General features: G+C 38.7%; 1 protein-coding gene across 2 annotated transcripts in view; it reads left to right on the plus strand.

Annotated features, from left to right (window-relative positions):
• The window catches only part of banp (BTG3 associated nuclear protein), a 40181-nt gene that overhangs the window by 15704 nt on the left and 4084 nt on the right, over positions 1-20393 (plus strand). For both annotated transcript variants that reach the window (XM_017305529.2, XM_008411479.3), the window contains exons 11-12: positions 1322-1366; positions 16995-17135. In XM_017305529.2, the coding sequence (XP_017161018.1) occupies positions 1322-1366; positions 16995-17135 (186 nt within the window). The remainder of the gene's footprint in view (positions 1-1321; positions 1367-16994; positions 17136-20393) is intronic.

Consider the following 20393-nt stretch of genomic DNA (forward strand, 5'->3'; position numbering starts at 1 on the left):
TTTTCTTATTTCAAGTGTATGAAGGTATTTTCACTAGAAACTTGACCAAAAATACTTGGTAAGATTGTGTGTTTTTGCAGCGTAAAATCATTGAAGCCTGTGTCTGTGACGTTGTAAAAAGTGAAAAGTTCAACAAGTTGAACTGCATAGCTAAAGTTGTTGCCTTGAGGTCTGAATTTCTTTTGTTTTTACAGTTTATAGCAGCTTCTGCAGAGTTTTGTTTCTGTCTGCCCAACGCTCAGGTGACTCATTGTACCCCCATCAGACATCACAGCATGCACACATAGTTTGGCAGTTAAAATCATATTTTACCCCCAAACCACACGAACTGCAAGAGAAAAATTCCTGCATCAGCATCGTTCTTAATGATTTTTACAAGGATGTGGGAGAAAGATCGTTTCATGGCGCCACTCTGTATACGCACACACACACACACACACACACACGCATACATGTAATCAAATACTCAACATGATGCATGTTGTACATGGGTGACAGCTTGACATTTGTGCAAAAGCAATTGACACTTCAACCAAGTGTTTTTCTCATTTCCTATTCAGTAATAGTGCTAAAGGACTTTCTGTGAGAAATGCAAAACTGAGCGAGGGAGACAATAAATTGGAGGCAGAAAACCTCTAAAGCTTTTCCTGCTCTTTGTGGCTGAGCCCAGCTTTTTTTTTTATTCCCCTCCTGCCTTCTTCCTATTTCAAGATATTATTTGTTTTTTCGGAGTTCAAAGCTTAGCAACAAAATCCCACTTCTGCCAGCTGCCACTCACAGAATATGTTTTCATTAGGAACGGGCCCCTTTCATCAAAGACATTGGTTTGAGCGTGCTTGAAAAGGAAATGAACTGCCTCTGAGACTGTACGACTCTGGTCATATGGAAGCTCAGACAGAGTTGCATGTGTACATGAATACAATTAGCAAAACGGAAAAAAAAACAGCTGAGCCTTGGATGTTTTCCCCTCATATGTTTTTGTTAATGTGATTGTGGGCGTTCAGAGGTTTTACAATGGTTACAGTGTCATAAGCAGATTATTTTTGTTTACAGAAGCCTTGATGTAGCCAGAAATAATATAGACGCTGACATCAATACAAGGGCATTTCATTCGCTTCTCGTTATGATCTGTGTAAACACGGCCGACTTCTCGGTGTGCAAAACGGAGCTGTCTTATCATGTAGGAGTTGGCAAAAACAAACTGGTTCGACACTTTCCAGCCCTCACCATTGGCTTTTTACGTCTAGTTTGTAGGAAATCAAAGACTTGGCAGTGTTTAATGACTTGACTCACTATTTGACACTTCATTTATTCATTTTAGGGAAACCTCCAGATTCATCAGGTGCACGTCGGCCAGGACGGACAGGTAAGAGTAAACACAAGTCACGAAAGACTAATTATTCCATCGTTTCTTCTTTGTTTTACTTTTGCTATAAAAAAATTCTTGCACCCACCATTTACGTGGCCAATATGTACTAGCAGCACACCGAACAATGCCTCCAAAATTTGCTGTTGATTGATTTTCCCAAGAACTTCTACTTAATGAATCCATGACTTTCCCTGAAGGTCGTGGGTCTCTCGGTCCATGATGTGACCCAGAGGCCCATTTCTTTTAGGCACTGGTCGCTAGCCTGGGTATTGATTCAGTGTTATCTTGCCAACATTAATAGTGAGATGCATGGTAAGAAAGATGGATAAAAAGATCACAGCTAAAGAACTGCACCAAAGATGGCTATATTTTGTCTCATCTATTCTCCATAAAAGGGTGGAATACCACAAAAAAAGTTTTCTGTAGTTTGCCAAGCTCAGTTGAGACTTCAGCTCTGAGTCTGACCAACACTACCACTGGATTTAATGTGAAGCTAAATGTGAAGGCTAAATATTTGAGCCCACTGTTAGGAGTGGTTATAGATTTTTAATGCTGTGGGCCTTTAGTGCCACAGCTAGTATAGTAAACCTTATGGAAGCTCGTTTGAATGCGTAACCTTATGAATTATTGGCAATTAAAGGGTTTTAAGATGTTCTATTTTGAATAAAAATCCTGCGGTCTCTTTCAGAAAATTAAAAATGCATGGTCATTGGGTCCATCAGCAGGATATTGATCCAAATCGAATATGACCACATCAATGCAGAAATGGGTCACCAACACAAAATCAACCCTCTTATATTGTTGTCTCAGTTGCCAGACCTAAGAGCCTTAGAATATTTTGCTCTCCGTTTGTGCTCCAACCTTGTGAAATGTTTATAGGGGAAATTGACGTCCTGTGCTGTTGGCAAAGGAGGGTTATACAAAATATTGGCAGCAACAGTTGTGCCACTAGTGATTTTGTAAAAAAAACTGTTCTTCCTGAGTGTGCATTTTTCTGTTGTTTTTTCTTTTTCCAGTTGACTAAACATGCTTAAAATAAAGTAACGATTTTCCTACATTTTTCAGTGCGTTTTGCTACAGCAGTAAACATTAATTTATTTTAAAGCTTTTTCCACAACTTAACCAGGGGTGCCTATTAGCATGACCAGTCTGTAATTTGTTTCCCACCACTTATAACTATTCAGTCCGACATAATATAAATTTACCGGTTAGATTCAAATGACTTACAGGGTTGGCATTGTGTTTGTGTCCCCCTCAGTCTTCTGTTTTGTTTTAATCATTTTTTTTTTGTACAAAAGGCAGTTTTTCTGTTCCCTCTTCTACAGTCCAAGTTTGTGTCGTTCAGAACTGACTTGGCCTGCGCTCAACCATCGCCGGTCACATGGATGCATGAAGACAGCTATAATTTCTCATTCATGATTCAATCCCGATTGTCTAGAGATGGGGCTTTAGGAGAGGAAGTCTTTTCTCACGCTGGTCGTCTGCTGGCTGTGCTGTTCTGGGTTATTTTGCCACAGCAGGTGTTTTATGTAACAGCTGAATGTCATCTTTTTTCTCTTAAATGATTGAATGACTTCTGCATGAGCACTGTATTTTATATAAAGGTATCAAAGTGAGATTGCCTGTTTTAATTACTGGATCCTCTCAAGTCATGGATTAAGTTAGCGGTCACTTCCCTATATAAAAGCTTTCTGCATGAGAGGAGCTACAAACCACCCACAAACGCACACTTTTGCCCAAATATTTCTACATTTTATTGGCCTTTTAGGATCTCTGTGATGATCTTTCCTTATAGGTTCAAGATGCTATAAGCTCTGCACACATTTGTGATGTGTGAATGCATCTGCTTTATATGAGGGATTTTGTTGTTGTTTGTATTCTTTACTGGCTGTTTAGCTCCGCGTGTGTTTTCAATTGATTGAGGTAGTCACCGCACATCCTGTAGCTCCCCCTCTCTCACACACTCGATCACACATGCATGCTGATGTCCTCGAATGACCCGCTCGCTGAGCCTGATGGCAGCATTCCTGTGTCTCTTTCTCTCTTCCTCTCTTTCTCTCTTTCGGATCCTAACCAAGTTTTGAAGTCAGATTTGGTTTAGATTTAGCGTCCTGATGCACATTTCCAAATCCTCAAAAGAGTTCACGAACTACCCATTAAAAGATTTCCATCATATCTGTCAGGTTTGCTGTACAATGACGCCACGACTGCTTGCATTTACAAGTTAACGCATTTTATATGTAAATTGGCTACAGTGGGCAGGTTTTTGCTCTCTAAGGGCATGCGAAACAAAACACTACACAAACACAAAACTCCCAAGGCAGTGTCTGGGAGCTCTTACCAATAAAATGCTCCCATTTTTGTTTTTCATGATGCGTGTTTGTTACACACCCATTCGACTCTGCAAACCCAATCAGAGCGTCCCATTCTTTCAACAATTGAGTACAACAATGGCAGCCTCTCCGCTCTCATATTCTCATGGACCAGACGACAGGCAAAGCTAAGGGCAAACTTTAAATCTGATTAAACACAGAAAGACCATCATGACATGCACAGGAAACTGGGCCTAAGCAAGCATGATAGTAGCTTTAGAGTTTATTCAAATAGATAAGACACTGAGCAGATCTTTTGCAAGCTGCAAAATAATAAAATATTTTCCCTTATCAGGATAGCTGTGGTGTGTTTTGGAACAGAGCTCATCAAAATCTTCTACAAAGCAAAATAATTGAACGTGATTCGGATCTATTCCTCCTTGGATGTTTTAATTTGTGTATTTACATTTAGGCATGATCTCACTGTTTTTGTAATATGGTAGAATAGTGCCGAGGCTGTGTTGGTGTAACTTCGCCCATGCAGTTCATCACTCCCCAAACCTTGTTCTTTTTCTTCCTCGTTAAATGGTTCCTGTGGTGTAGCTGCGGTTACACCTGTCTTTTAAAGCCCACCTGATGCTTCTAATAACTCCAGGTTATATCAACCAACAAATGCTTTCATTCACAGGTTGGATCTTGACTGCTTGCAGATTTGTTATCTATGAAGCAAATGTTTGTTGCCGTATTTGGACGCTTGGAGTTTTAACAGCTTCCACAGACGGGGCTTTGAACAATAGGCTTGTTCAGAAGTCTTGCAAGTTGCAAAGACCTCTGAAAAGATAATCCTCAGTTGTTATCCCACTGACATTAAGCGTTAAAATACACATTGGCAAACTTTCATCTGTCAGATCAAGATAATTTATGCATATTTTATGTGACTTGTATTTGGCCACAGTCTCCAAACTGGAGCATCTTTTATATTATGTCAGATTTAGGTGTTATGTCTTAGGGACAAAGATGGCTCCAACCCTGGCTTTAGGAGCTTCAGTATGATGAGAGCAATTTAATAATTACTTCTGTCAGTTTAATCCCTTTTATCTCCACTGGGGATAGGTGCAGGCAAATGCTTGTTTAAATACTTATGTCCTTGCAAAGTCAGTCACAATGTCCTAATTATGTTTGTTTTACTAATAATATGTGTTAGTTTGCCTCAAAGCTGTTACCATGTCATAATGCTGACAATAAATTGTAGTAGATACTTTGCATGTATATTGGCATTTAGGTTAATGCTTTTATGATTTGCATTCAGATTTCTACTCACAATCAACATGTTTGGATTCATGTCCTTCAGCAAGTTTTCAAGAAGTTTCTGATTCAACTCTGGCAAAGTGTTATGACCGCTGTTATTATTACTAATGGCGCAGTTTACTCAAATATTTAAATAGTTTTTCCCGGCACTGACTTGCCTTTTTCACATAAGCCACACATTTTCAATTGGTTCATGTCAGGATCATTTCAAAAGTTTAATATTGGCCAGCTTTATAGCTCACAAAATCCAGTTTTGACGAGTGTTAGAGACATTGTCCTGTTGGAACATCCAAATCTATCCAAGTTTAAATAATCTAGCTATTCATTTGAGTTGAAGTTGAAGAATTTGCAGATAGTTCTCCTTTATTGTCACATCTATTTAATTCAGCTACTCACCATGATGCTATTTCAACAACAACAAGTGCACCTAATTGTTGTTTTTGAAAATGTAAAGTTTTGTGGTGTTTTGTTATTCTGTCTTTGACAGTCATTATTTTAAAGACCTATCCGCACGGCTAAGGCTGCAAGTCTTGGACCATTACTTTTGTTTTGCTAGTAGACAATCATAAAGCCCATAAAAAAGAAAATATAGTCCTCATTGTCTTGCCTTTTCTTTTTTATGAAAATGTTTAGGCAAATCTTGCAACACGTTGAGGAAACAAAATAAAAAATAAGAAAAACACTGAATTAACCTTCCACAATATTTTTCAAATTGACAATCTGAAGCACATTTTCCCTATGAAGATAATTAAATACATGTGGGCCCTAAAGAGAGAATACAAGGTCCAGCTTTGTGCAACGAGTAACAGTTTATTTGGTCTTAATAAGAGAGGCTAAACTAAAATGGTGGAGGGCTCCAGACTGACCTTTGCGTGTACAATTTGTCCATGGTACACACGGTGGACAAATGTGTCCATTGTGTGGAGACATTGGAGACACTGAACCAGTTTGACTGAGATCATTAAATAAGCAGAACAATATGTGAAACTCATTGGACTGTTTGCTGTGTATTCTTGGCCCACTGCCTGGGTACAAATTACAGTTTTGTAGTTTAGTTTAAGGTGTTTTGCACAGATGAAAGCAGACAGTCACAAGCTAAAAGCAGAGCAACTCTGCCAGCTGACGGTCAAAACAAAAGTGGTCAACAGGGATCCAAATGTCCTAGTTCGAATAATAAAATCTGTCTGGGGAAAAGAGAAGGCAGACTCATGAAACTATAAAATAACGAATCTTTTACTATTCTCCCCTGTTCGTAACCTCTTATCTGGAGCTCTTCTGTCTGTACTGTGATCTTACACTACTGATTCAGACCAAATGGGAAGATTGGAAGATGAAAGAGGACTGATTAGGAGGAGTGACTGAAGTGAAAAGATGGGGGAAAAAAACCATAAGGGGAGAGAGAAGAAAAGATGAGACGTCTGGTTTGCATGTTATGTCCTAAAAATGGCTAAAAATTGACAACAACTGATAGAAAATACCCGCTGCAGTACCGGGTCGTGCTACAGGGTGTAATATTAGTACAAGGAGATTGAGATTATGCCCTCTGCTGGTTCACTTACTCAAACAAATTGACCGCAACGTAATGTTAGTTCACTTAGTTTCTTTTGTTCTTATACAGTATGTAGACTTGTATTCTGGTTTTTATGTTGGAATTCAAACACTGACTGACTGCCTGGCGAAAGCACAGCTCCATAATCCATGTGTTTGGGTTCACTTGACAGCAGTTCCAGTTGGAATCTCTTCAATTACTCTGTCCAACAAAATTAGCATTTTCTTGGCATTTACGTCAGCATTATCTTGGCAACCTTAGGCAACTGTTTAAATGAAAGGTGAACTGAGTCTAAAGATGCCTATGACCTTAAGGATGTTTTTATCTTAAAGCTGGCTTTATCTTTAAAGCATATTGGTTTCATTGACTCTCTGTTGAAATGGCACAGCAATACTGTGTGTTGGAGACGATGTGAGCAAGGTTAAGATCTTTCAGACATGCAGTTTAGTTTTTTTTTTTTTTAAATCTATGTCAAACCAGAGAGCAGCTTTTTTTGTTTTGTCATCTGGCAAACTCGAAATTAACTTTCATGCTTTAAATCCAAGAATTACTTGTGCATAATCATGTTGCCACAAAGCCAGATGAGATGGTTTCAGTGATTTGAATGAGCTCTGGAGCTGTCAGACTTAATACCCTTTTGAAACCTAAGTTCCAAAGTTATTTGATTTGCAAGTCGACCAACTTTGGAAGGAACTCTGGGTATTCCAGTTTTTTGGGGGCTTTTTGAAAGATGGAGGATGCTGCACCTTACTTCAATTTTACACTCTTTGTTTAGCATGCTACAGTCGTCCATTCTATTTGCTAAGTGCGCTTTGCCAGTCTATAAACCTCTTGAATTTGTCAGGGATCTTGTGGAGACGTCATATCATTAAAGCAAATAATTTCTAAATTAAGAGCAATAAAATCCCCAAAAATCTAGAAATTAACATTTTACAACAAAAATTAAATTATACTTCAAAAATAGTGTCCAGGATAAGGTCAGAGCTACTGGGTGTATGAAGAAATGACCTCACTAACAGACTTGTTGTTAGTTTTCAATGCTACTGTCGCGCAATAGTTTGGGATTTCAAGAACGGATGAGAAAATATGTACATTAAAGACTTTCTGAAACTAATTTATGAGAGCAGGAAATGGCTAAACGTGTCTAATAAAACTTTCAGAAAGGCATCAAATCCCATATTGAGTAAGCCAACAGTGTTGGAGAAGTTCCACCACCAGATATCATTACCCTTTACCATGGCTATCTGGGAAAATCCGGCACATCTCAAGAGAGTCCTAAAGGGCTTTTCTAATTTCACTGATCTTGTCATCAACTCGCATCATTTACAAGTGACTGACTTGACAGCCGTCCGTTATGGGTTTTAGACATATTCCTCTAAAGTCTGGACATTGTCCCACCAGTTCTCTTCCTCACCATAGTTGAACTACTGCCATTTTCTTCGGTCAGCACATGTTTCCCCGCATCTGTTGCACCATCCCAATTGATGTTCTTCATGGTCAGTATGGGAACTGGGTCACAGAAGAGAGTCCAGCTCGGCACTGGTCCATCCAGCCTTGCTGCCAGAACTTGTAAGCACAGCAGCAGTACCCGGAAGAAAAGAAAAAGTGTTGTGCTAAGAGATGATGAGAGGATAGTAAAGGAACAAATTATTATGGAAGTCCAAATGCGTGAGAAAGAAGTGACAAAATGGCTGTAAAGAAATATAACTTTTTATTGTGTCTGACCCCAGCTCTTCCCAAACCATTTTGTAACACAAATGGGGATGCTCTTGTTTGCATTTGTGTGACAACAGCCAGAAACGACAGCTCCACTGAGAAGGGTCTGGCATGGAAATTACATTTTGTTCTGATTTGTTCTTTCCAAACAAAAAGCAGATGAGAAATGTGTAGGCTTAACCTTGCAGAAACATGGTGTGGTGTGATATGTGCTGGAGTCATACTGCTGGCATGTGGCCTGGGTTGCTCACTTGTCCCCCCCACCCCATTTTTTCCCCCCCTTCAGAGTGTTGTTTCTGGGGTGGAAGTGGTTGTTATGATGCCTGTGATTCACAGAGCTCTGGGAGAATAACACTGAGACGAGATGATGCAAACAAGATGTTTCATGACCAATCTGTCGTATTAGTGGGATGTACATAAACACTTGAGGATTTAGGGATCAAGTGGCGGATTTTGTTTCAAAAGAGTTGTGGTCTGCTTTGTGTCCTGGTGGCATTAGGCCCTGGAGATAGAGGGCAAAAGATTGGAGGAATCCCTTTAAGCTCCAAACGTGAATGTTGATGCATATGGTTGAGTCAGCATTTCGGAGTTGTGCAGAGGAGGGTACCCCCACTTGTGTTTTCGTCTGTCTTTCGGGGCAAAGCAAAGGATGGTTTTGCTCCAAGTAAAAATGGAGCAGATGTTTTAGATGGATTTTACTGTGAGTCAGCATCCACACCAGAGCCGACAGGTTTGAGTCAAATGGTGCTGGATTGTTAGTTTTAGTGCATTTAGTGCCCATATAATTTAACTTGTTCCTTCACAATTAGTTTTATTAGGTACACCTTGCTATTACTCATTTGGCTCCACTTTTGCAAACAGAGCTGCTCCAATTCTCTGTTGCGTTGATTTAGCATTGAATCAGAGAGATTCCACAGAAAGAGATTTTTGTCAACATTGACATAATAGCAACATGAAGTTGCTTCAGGTCTGTTTATTGCATTTCCTCTTTTACCTACCCTAATGTGGTCATAGAGTTTATGTCTCTTGGTTCACATCAAGCCACTGAAATGCAAACATCTTTATCAGGGAATTTTGCAAATATTGGAATGGACTTGGGAATGAACTAAAGCCAGCATTGGAACTACGCTTTTGTTTTGAAAAAAAAATTTCTTTGCAAAAACAAATAAAGGGAATAAGTAAGCAGCATATAATACTCACAGCCTTTGGCGTTTATTATTGTGGCTGTGTAAGAAATCTTTCACAGAGAGCAAGATAAACGTTGATTGGGAGTTGACCCCAAGCATTCTTTTGATAATGTTTAAAAGTGTTTTGCCAGCAGTCAAACTGAATTTACCTGAGAGATGTGATGTACTGATAAATCAAAAGCCCTTAGTGAGCTACCTAATGATGATGATGACAGATGCTGTCCACAGCAAATCTGAAATCAGAGCTGAAACAGTTGGGAGTACATTTGGGGTCAACTTCCTGAGCAACCTGTTAGCTTTAAGTGTAGGTTGGTTAAAGGTCAGTGAACATCTAATGTCCACATACCACTTTACTTGTATTTATGGGTGTTTAAAGTGATAAAGAATGGAAAACATGAGAAAATTGTTTCATGTTTACTGGTGTCAGTAAAGGGATATTTGATTTAAGAAATTTCTTGGCTCCATCAAGGCTCGTTTGCAGCTTCTGAATCAACATGAGATAAAGTGACTTGTTACAAGGGGTGTTTTTTTTTTTTTTTGTTGTTGGTTAAATTTTACAACCGGTGTATATCATCTTCTGGCTCCACAGAATAAAACAGGATAATTGGAAACATGATAACATGATAAAGTCAACATCCTAAATCACAAAATTTACTGGCATTGTAAAAATGCCTTCGCCAATCAGGCACAAAAGGGTTTTATTTGAACTAGAGAACAGAGAAAGTCTTCATGGCACTTTGTTTTTTTTGGTTTGTTTTTGTTTTGTTTTGTTTTTTCGTCAGCTCAATCCCTCACTGTGGCCTGTTGTTGTTGCCATCAGACTCCTTTGGTATTCCTGCTCTGGATCAGGAATTGGTTCAAACTGGTTTTGTCATAAAAAAATCTCCCAGAGTCGGTCCTTATTGCGACTCCCAGTTTGTTGGTGGGAGTTGCAAACCAAAGGATACAAGGGAGGGTTTGATTGGTTGCAGGTGTTGAGCTGTGGTGCAGAAACAGTCGTGTTCGGGGTAAAGATGGGAAGTTTTTAGGTCACAAGCTCATATAAAACAAGCATTCTACAGAATCACATGGTGATGGGGAATTTTATGTGTTGGCCCATGTGCCCACAGTGTCTTATCTCCAGATAAGTGTAAAGGAAAAAAGCTGTCAAGAACTTCTACTGGTTTTATACAGTTACATCTTTGTAAATTAAATATCATTTCTAAATTAATTTATTTCAGTAATTTAATACAAAAAGTCAAATTCAACAGGGTTTTTTTTATGTCTTTAAAATGTTTTATTGGCCTTTATTAATTAGCAGCTTTACAGGAAGAATGTCAGAAAGAAAAGGAGATGCAGTAAATGGCCCAAGGCCAGGAATCAAACCAGGGACAACTGTGTTGAGGTACTCTTGCTCTACCAGTGAAGCACTTGGTGTCCCATGCCCACATTGTTTTACATGGCAAGCATCTATCTCTGTTATTATGGATAACCATTGCCTTAAATTAATTTAAACCCAAAATTCATTTTTGTCTCCACTAAACTTTTTATTATTGTCCATGGAAACAGCACTCTGTAAACACTGAAATCATCTATAGAACATAAAAGTTCACTTTAAAATTTAATTGCATTATTAAATGTTAGATGATATTCTCATTTATTGAGATCTGCTTGCATTTTATTTTCTGCAGGTTTTGGTTGCTATCACAGGGCTTATTGTTTTCCATTGTGTCATTCTGCTGAGGCCCAGCTACAGTCACATAAAGCCCTCAGCCTAAGAGACAAAATATATTTAAAAAAAAAACAATTAACCAAGAAATGTAATGACTGCAGTGAGATGTATAAGGCGTTATTTTTATTTTCCAAGCCCACACAAAACAAGCTGTTGGACGGTTGGTGGTATAAATGTGCGTTTTCACAGCCAGGTTTTAGCCAAGCCTTAGTCTCTCTCTCCCCTTCCAGTTAGACATAGCCTGCCCAGCCAGAGCTGGTGTTTCTGCTTTAACATCTGCCCAGGCTTTGCAGATGTTGTTGACTGCTGCTAAATGGGGAGGAAGTTTCAAGCATCACAAACTCCAAATGTTTTTTTTTCTTTTCTTTTTTTCCTGTTTTGGTTTAGTATTTCCAAGATCTAAAAGAAGAGGTGGTATTTCTCTAGAAGCGATAGGAACCACATTTGTGTGGTTTGACCTCTGAGAGTATTTTTTATTTTTTTTCCTATCTGTATGGAGTCAGGTTTCAGAACACGTTAAACAAAGGGATAAGCTCCCACAGATTCACATGTGCTCAATTAAAAGGAGGGGATTTAGTTGTTGAACAGCTGAGTTTAAAGGAGTATTAAGTCTTACTAATGATTTAGTCCTCTAAAAGCTCTTATTTGTGGTTATGATGGTTACATCGAGTGAAAAAAGACAATTGTAATTGTAAAGCCTTAAAAACAGCCACATTGAGTCATGCTGGTTATCTGTACATTTGATTTTTGTACTGAGTTTTTTTTGTTGTTGTTTATTTGTTTTTACCCTTGGATTCGTATTGCTGTATTTAACTACTTTTCTGTGGGACTTATTATAAGCATTACAGCATAAGTAAAAGTTTCTTTTTCTCCCTCTTTATGTCTCCTGACAATGCCTCCAGAGAATTTTAAATGCTAATTTTTCAGAGGTCTTTTTTCCGTTGCTGCGGTTTATTTTCCATTTTCTCCAGCTAATCTGATCTGCGTTTAAGCCTCGCAGAACAATGATTACCAACCAACTGATCTCTAATTGGGAAGGGCAGCAGCAAAGCATTTAAAATCTGCTGACAGATCTATTTATTTTCACAAACTGAGTCCACTGCCTGAGGTCTACTGTATTAAGTCACAATGAAAGTAAATCTTAGCCTTAATAAAATGTTAAGCAAATGCACAGGATTTAGCATCCAAGATGCTCTTCCAAGATATTACTGTAATATTTAATATTAAAGTAATACTAAATATTACTTTAATATTATTAAAGTAATATTATTAAAGTAATATTATTAAAGTAATATTATTAAAGTTTAAAGTTTAATATTATTAAAGTAATATTTAGTATTACTTAGTATTTAGTATTATTTAGTAATGGGTTAAATATTACTTTAGGTTAAAGTAATATTTTAATGTTGTCAGCATGCTTCCTGTAACAGTGGTCCAGTCAGAGCTTCAGTTTAAATCTGATACAGAATCCAATATAATAGCTAAAGATTAGAGTGATGACAGGGAGGTTTTCAAAGATCATAGATTTGGAGCTCATCACCAAAGATGTCAAAATAAATGATCTGATCACAAGTCACCACAATTTTTCAGCTGTTAAACATTTTGAAAACCATTAAACGTTTTCCTGCTTCTTCGGAATAATGCCTTACTCTTTGTTTATCTATCAGTTAAAGTCAATTACATGTGCAAGGCACCATGGAGAATTTAAGATGCTAAACATTTTTTTTTGACCAGTAACTCAAACTCTGAGAGTAAAATCAGCCACACCCCAAACTCCACCAACAAAAGACCACATCATCCAGATCGCTGACCTCAACCTGACACCCAGTCGAGGAAAGAAGGATTGAGTAGGTTCAATCGCTTCTCTGCTTCTGCAGTCTCAAGTAACTTTTATGCTGAAAGAGAGGCTACTCATAGCATTTGCTAGCCTGTTGTTCAGTGCATTTCTTTCACTATTAATCATTTTGTTGTTAATGAAACCTTCATCTACAAGCAAGATCACTGTGGCCTCATTAGACCTTTTCTTTTTGATGCAACATTGTAATTATTTCTGTTGTCGCATGAGTGCTAACGAGCTAAATGATGATTATATCCTATTAGCAGCAAGAAGCAATTATCATTAGCTCTCACCGAGTCACCTAATTATCTCTTTTTATATGAGCTTCAGTTTAATCATTTAGTCATAGTAATGAAATTTTTAATTCAAAAAGCCAAAAAGTATTTAATCACAGATAGTTTGTGTCTGTCTTTGTGTTGTTTTCATCTCGGTCTGACTTTAATGCCAAATTTGGCAGCTTCACACCCAAACAGTAGAGACTGGTTGTTCTCTTAGAGAAAGTTTCTGGGACAGGAAGTGGAGCCGAAAAGTTCCCGTGCAATCCCTCCGCAGATCTCACACGCCGTTCCAACTCTGTAAATGCTTCACTGAACCTCTGTGTGTTGCTCCTCACAGCTGAGAATGCAAACGGCTCTCAAAAGGAGGATGAGACTCTAATTGAGTGAGACAAGTGTTTACAGTCTCGAATCTCAACCGCATCCCCTCCTCTGTCAACCCATCCCTCCTCCCCAAACTCCAGTAATTGTACTCTTAGATATACCATTTGGACTGCAGAGAAACACTCCTACAGAGGGATTACAAAGAGATGAGAACTTGGCACGAGCTGCTTATGTTGCCTAATGTAACAGTGTGACAGAGCGGAGCTAACGATGCTTCTCTGTGGATGTCTGCCATGGCAAACGTCTGAGCAGCTGGTTTCTCACCCTTCTAGTGACTTGTCACACTGAGCTCTGTTTGCGCTGGTTTTGCACAATGCTGTTTAATAATTGCAGCCACATTTTTTTTGGGAGTAGATTTTATTTAATTGCCGGGAAATTTGTTAAAACTATTAATCTCTTTTTTACAAGTCATACATATTTTCTGAGTTGAAAACAGTCGAAGCATGGAGGCAAACGGAGACTGTCTGCTCGCAGCTGTTTCTGCTAATGCAAAGCAAAACGGCTGTTGGCAGACATGAGAGGGATTGATACTCTCCTCCAACTCTTGGCAAGAAAGCAAATGCAAGTATTTCTCAACATGTGAAATTATTTCTTAAATGTTAGATTACTGTTTACACCAACCCACCAGTGTAGTGGTTCAAATGGTTCAGATTTATAGGTCACCAAACTGCGATTCATTTTACCCAGACGTAATCGCTGCCGGCTTTGTTCAGAGCCTAACCCAGTCGCATCCAACCCAGTCTGTTCTTTTAAGTGTCCTTGTGGTGCGATCCAATGAGTCAGATGGACTGCTTACGCTAATGGCTTCCATCAGGCTGACTGGGGCTGGTGATGAGGCAGCAAAATTTGTGGCAACGCTGGTGAAGCGTCACCCTGGTGGACTCGAACCGAACCTTTGAGGCCAGTCATCACCTCAGAACTTCAAAGCAGCAGTTGGACAAGAGAGTCTGCGAAACAGTGTGGGACTCAGAGATTAGAGCAACAAACACCATGTGCAATTGAGGTTTGCTGTTTTTCTGTGGGCTTGCTTATTCATCTTTAACTTTTTATAGTCTGCTGAGCACGTCCGAGGTTGGTCCCGCAAACAGAGACCCCACATAGCGAAATGCACAAGAAACCTATGAGACTTGGGATTTTTTTTGCAGATGACTTGTGTTTAATTTAAGGCCGTGAAATTAAAAAATTAAAAGAATACAAATGAGATCATTTTGTTTATCTCATGCAAGAAGGCTCCACTTCAAACAGAAAGTATCCCTATTATTGTTGCAGGGCTCCGGACCACAGGAGAGCCTAGCAGTGTTCTCTCAGTCCTCGAGCTAATTAAAGTGATCGTGCACCAGGACCGAGCTGGCTGGAGCTTTCTCTCTATCCGTCTGTCTGTGTGTTGCGTTGACAGCATGATTGCGTGTTAATATGTGTGTCTGTTGTCACGTATAACTTATGTGTTTTAAATTAACAGCAGTGCCATGCTGATCTCGATGCAGCTCTTTTTAACTGTTAGATTCTGCCTAAAAGAAGAGCTGGAAAGAAATTGTTTTATTGTATTTGTAGTTAATCTGTATTTCACCAAGAAAATTCCATTGAGGTAAAAACTATCCTGCAAATGAATCCTGGCCAAGACTGGCAGAGGACACAGAGAGATTCTAAAATGCCTTAAGAAATGGTGCCACACACCATTGTTCTGTTATTATTGCACCAAAACTACACAACTTTGACGCTGGCATCTGGTTTTCTACACAAGGGGAGATAAAGACCTTCTTGCAGAGTCATTTGACTTCTTGTTTTCTAAATGCACGTTACCCATTATGTTCACATTTGAGTTTAAATAACATGCATTTTTTGAAGCATACAAACCTTAGTTAAATTGAATAAATTTCTCCTCCGCAATCTTGGTTATGAAGTGAAACTTACTATCTGGTGTCTATGAATGAGGAAAATGGGGAAAAATTGATATAGTTACACCAGTCTTATTTGTTTCTATGCATTTTCATATTTTAGAAGTCATACATTGATGGTTTTATTCTACTACCTTTAATTTAAGGTATGGATAGACAGTGTTGCTGTTTTAGGTTTACGTTACATAATGTGACTTTTATTCCAGTGCATTTTAATGGTAGCAGTTTGCTGCCACCACTCTTCTTCAGAACAACCTAGATTCCCTGTTACTTGGTTAGGATATTTTGAATTAGGATTTTGCAGGGTGTTTATGGGTTGTTAATATCTCACTTCCATTTTATAGCTCTTTCAATGACCTCAGTGTGGATAAAGACAAAGAAGTTGAGACCACTGCAGATTAAACAGCAGTCAGAATGGGGTGCAGACCAAAGTAGATTTTTGCAATGTAGAAACAATCCAAGTCTCAAAAACTTGGTGGTTCACGGAAACACTATTTTATAAACCATTACGCCACAGTCATATTTGATCTACTTGCTTGCATAAAAATCAATAGTTATATTATTTCCAATGAAAGGACCATCCTTTAAAGCAACCTATCAAACCTATGTCACACATTTGGTAAAATGGAGTGAGTTTTCTGTTGCTGAATCTATTGCAAACATAATGGTTATGTTTTTTGTTTTTTTTTAATGATTTGATCCATTTGTGGCAATTTTCCAGTTGTCAAACTTTATAAAATTTTAAACAGATGATGCATAGGCTGATTCAGATTACTCTTTAACAAGCATAATTAAAGGCATTCAGAACATTTTCTACTTTGTGGTTAAATTTAAATGAACATGTCTTCACAGAGAAATGTTTGTAGAAAAATACAACCAATGCATTTTCTCCAAGTTTCCCACTGCACATCTGATAATCTACAAATACAGTAAAATACTGCAGGTTACAGGACAAATGTGAGGTGCACAAATAAAGTCCAACTAAAACAGTGCCAGTATACTTTGGGTAGATCCTTTGATAATTGAACATACCATTCAAATCTGTTTTTTAAGAACAAGAAGCAAATCTTGATTCTGATCAGCAGCATCTTTTGACACGGTTCTTTTGGTTTAATTGCCCTCCCCTCCCACACACATATACACACCCCAAATGGATTGTTATTCCAGCAAATGAAATGATTGTGTGTCCTTTATGCATCTCTGTGCAGAGCATGTACTCCTCATCCTAAAATCTTCTTTCTCTAATGTGTCTTTGTTGCCATCTTTGACTGGGAGGTTTCATCATGTCACACCCATAGTTGATCATAGAAATTATGCCACTGTGGTGCCCGTCTTGCATTTGCAGTTGCTATGTATTAGCATAAACTGACTTCTGATGCTGAAACAAAAGGGCCTGTATGGTGAATTGTAATTGATCCTTCTATCTCTCTGCCCCTTGATGAATTCCCTAGGTACTTCGTGGAGCTCAGTTGATAGCCGTTGCTTCAGCCGATGGAGGCGCCACGGCAGTAGAGGGGTCCGCCCTCCCACCTGACATCCAAGTGCAGTACGTGCAGCTAGCTCCTGTTTCAGATCACGCAGCGGCTGTGCAGGTAAAACAACAAATCAAACTCTTTCAGACTCTTACATTCACAGCTGTTCACAGCTTGTTTATTGTAGGAAAACATTGCAGTTTGTAGACCTTAAAGTACATAATGTAATATCTGAGGCTCATTCATAGCCTAAACTTACTTCACCAGACAAAGTTGCATACTGCCAGCAAGTTGATAGCAGTTGTGAAACAGAGTTATAATGACATGCAGAAATATTGCAGTGTTTAAATATCATGAGCTCTTGTGGCGTGATATCTCATTGCATCCCTAATGGGTGTCGAAAAGTCGCTGGTCTTTTCTGGTACTAAAATAGTACCAGTCCAGCTTTCATCCTTTAAGCATATTGGAACTTTTTAAAACTAGTAAGACCTTTGTTCATTCCTCATAAAACAAAATCATGTTCACGTAAATCCTTTTCTTTAATGTCTCTAGATTAAGAGACGTAAAAGAAGAAGGACTTCACCAAATCCCAATTCAAATGGATGCACAATTTGCTTGTCAGGGTTGCTTTTCTAAACCAGACCAAGATCACAATAGAACAGTGGATCACAAAAACCTTACACAGTGTTGGTTGTTGCAATAAAATGCGGACACAAAGCAATTGTTAACAAAACGACGGACAAAAGAAGACTCAGAAAAGTCGTCATTTAAAGTGTCACTACGCTAGGCACACACATTCTGAGTAACCTTCACAGCTTTAGTTGAGCAGAAAGCTCTAAAGCTCTTCCCAACTGTTAGATTGTCATAATATAAGTAGCTACAGGAATCATACCTTTAAAGTTGTTGATGCATGAGAGTTTAGAGTTGGCAATTTCACCATCTGATGTAGTTTTTCCAGACTGTTGGACAACCAGTAATTAAATTTAAAGAAGTACTGAGTCTCATGGTGTGATACAAGGAAAAGGGTAGTAATTAGTAAAATGCCCCAAATCCCCCTATGATTGAACTGATTAAGCAACAACCACATTTTGGATCAGGATGGTGTTCAGGCGCATGGGGGCTAGCCTTTGAAGTGGTCATTTAAACTCTGCAAGAGATTTAAAGCAACAGCACAGTCCCATTGTTCTTTCTTCTTTTCTTTTCCCTAAATATACCAAAGATTGCGTTTCATTTTTCTTCTTGCTGCGGTGTCTTTCCCTTTAAATGTAAGCTCAGATGGTTCCCTTCAAGTTCTTCAATGAATGAACTGTTTGTTGCTTTGCTATTACATAAGCAAAAGAAACACTGTAGGTGATTTATGGCTGTTTGAAAAGGCCTTTTTGGTATTGATAAGAATCTCCTTGCATACTCGGATAATATTTACCTTCTTTTAAGAAATACAGGCTCCAAATGTGTTGTCCAGCCATGCTTGCAAATTAGGAATTTCCCATGTAGGACCTCGCCCAGTCCATATGAGCCCCTTTTGTTGTCCTTCTGTTGTCTGTAGTTGGCTAGGTAATGGGTTCCATGATTTTGTGAGTGGGAGACGGCTGAATTGATTGGGTGTTTTGGGAGTAGATTACCGTACTGATATCCTTTAAGTGTCTTCTCATCAAAAAATGTTTAGGCTCCTTCAGCCCTTTCCCATTTTGTGACATTGCAACCACAAACTTCAATTTACTTTTATTAGATTTTTACTGTGATAAACCAACACAAGGTGGTGCACTACTGTTAATTAGAAGGAATAGCACTTTTTTTTTTAATTTTTGTTTTTATTTACCAATCATTTAAACGCCTTTAAGTGACTGCCACAAGTGTGGGAGGAAGGGATCGCCTTAAGAAGTCACCCAATTAAGAAATAAAGTCCACCAGTGTGTAATGCACTTTAAACCACAGTATAAATTTAGTTGTTCTATGAATGCCTCCGAGCTTTGCTAGAGACCATTAAGGCACTTCTCCACTAGCAAGTCGCACTCTAACCAGTTAATGTGTGGTTCGGTTCTACCACAGTTGTGAGCGCCTCCATTACGGTCTGTTCCGGTCTACTGTGGGCATTCATAAGGGAATGTGTGGGGGCCATGAACACACATCAGTTGTGGTCGACTCTTCGATTTTTGCGGCATCACTCAGCAATCGAGAACCAATAGTAAAAATGACTATTGGGGTAAAAATGACAGACTGGGGCAAACCAATCAGAGAATCGACCAAGAGCTGGAGGAAGTGGAGAAGGCAACAGCTCAGTTTGGAGACTTTTTGAATCGGACAATTATTAGCTGTTCAAATCTGGCTTCTATGTAGGTGTGTTAAGAAGATGGTCATTGTCGAAAGAAAGCCAAATTAAAAAATTCTTCTGGGACCAAAATGCATCTTTTTTGGCGACAAGTTAAAATCTTTATTTTGTAAATGAAGTCCCCCTGAACACACCATTCCTGTGATAAAACATGGTGTTGGAAGCTACATGCTGTAATGACTGGGAAGCTGGTCAGAGTTGAAAGATTGTTGGAGCTAAATGCAGGACATTCCCAAAAGAAAATCTGGCTATATAATAATTCATATTTGGGCAGAGATTCACCTTTGACCAGGACAACAACCTCAACAGCACAGCCGGAACTACAACAGTTTAGATCAAAGCAAGTTCATGCGTTGGAACAGCCCAGTCAAAGTCCAAACCTAAATCTACTTAAGAATTTATGGCAAATCTAAAAAAAAAAAAAGAAAGAAAAAATCTTTCACAGATGCTATCCGTGAAATCTGACTGAGCTTGAGCTTCTTTGTAAAGAAGAAGGGGCAAAGACTCCAGACTGTGACTGGTAAAGCTAGCACAGACAAACTCCAAATGACATACAGCTGTAATTGCAAAGGAATGACTCAAAGGGGCTGAAAGGAAAAGAACGCCATGCTTTTCAGATTTCTATTTGTGAAAAAAGAAAATCTTTTTTCTTCCGCTTCACAATTGTATACCACATTATGTTGGTCTATCACACAAAATCCTAATTAAATTCACGGGAAGTTTGTGGTCGTACTAAGATGAAAGGTGCGAATGTTTTTGCAGGGCTTTGCGGAGTGATAACAGACTATGTACTGTGTTCCACCATCTCTGCTTCACGAAGTTTGGCACATTCTCAAATCAAGCAGCTTGTTTGCATAAGAAGAAATTTATTTTTCTTACGTGGGTGCAGATCTGAATTGAAATGGACTGATCATTCATCAGTGTGTTTCAATACAAATGGGGCTCAGTGAGGCCATGTGTGTGATAATGTTCAACACTTGATTATAAAGCGTTCACTGACCAAACAAAATGTAACCTCGCTGGAATCAGACCCAGAGCTATATCAGTTG

The sequence above is a fragment of the Poecilia reticulata genome, chromosome 6, assembly GCF_904066995.2.
Source record: "Poecilia reticulata chromosome 6, P_reticulata-male-v2, whole genome shotgun sequence".
NCBI classification, from domain to species: domain Eukaryota; kingdom Metazoa; phylum Chordata; class Actinopteri; order Cyprinodontiformes; family Poeciliidae; genus Poecilia; species Poecilia reticulata.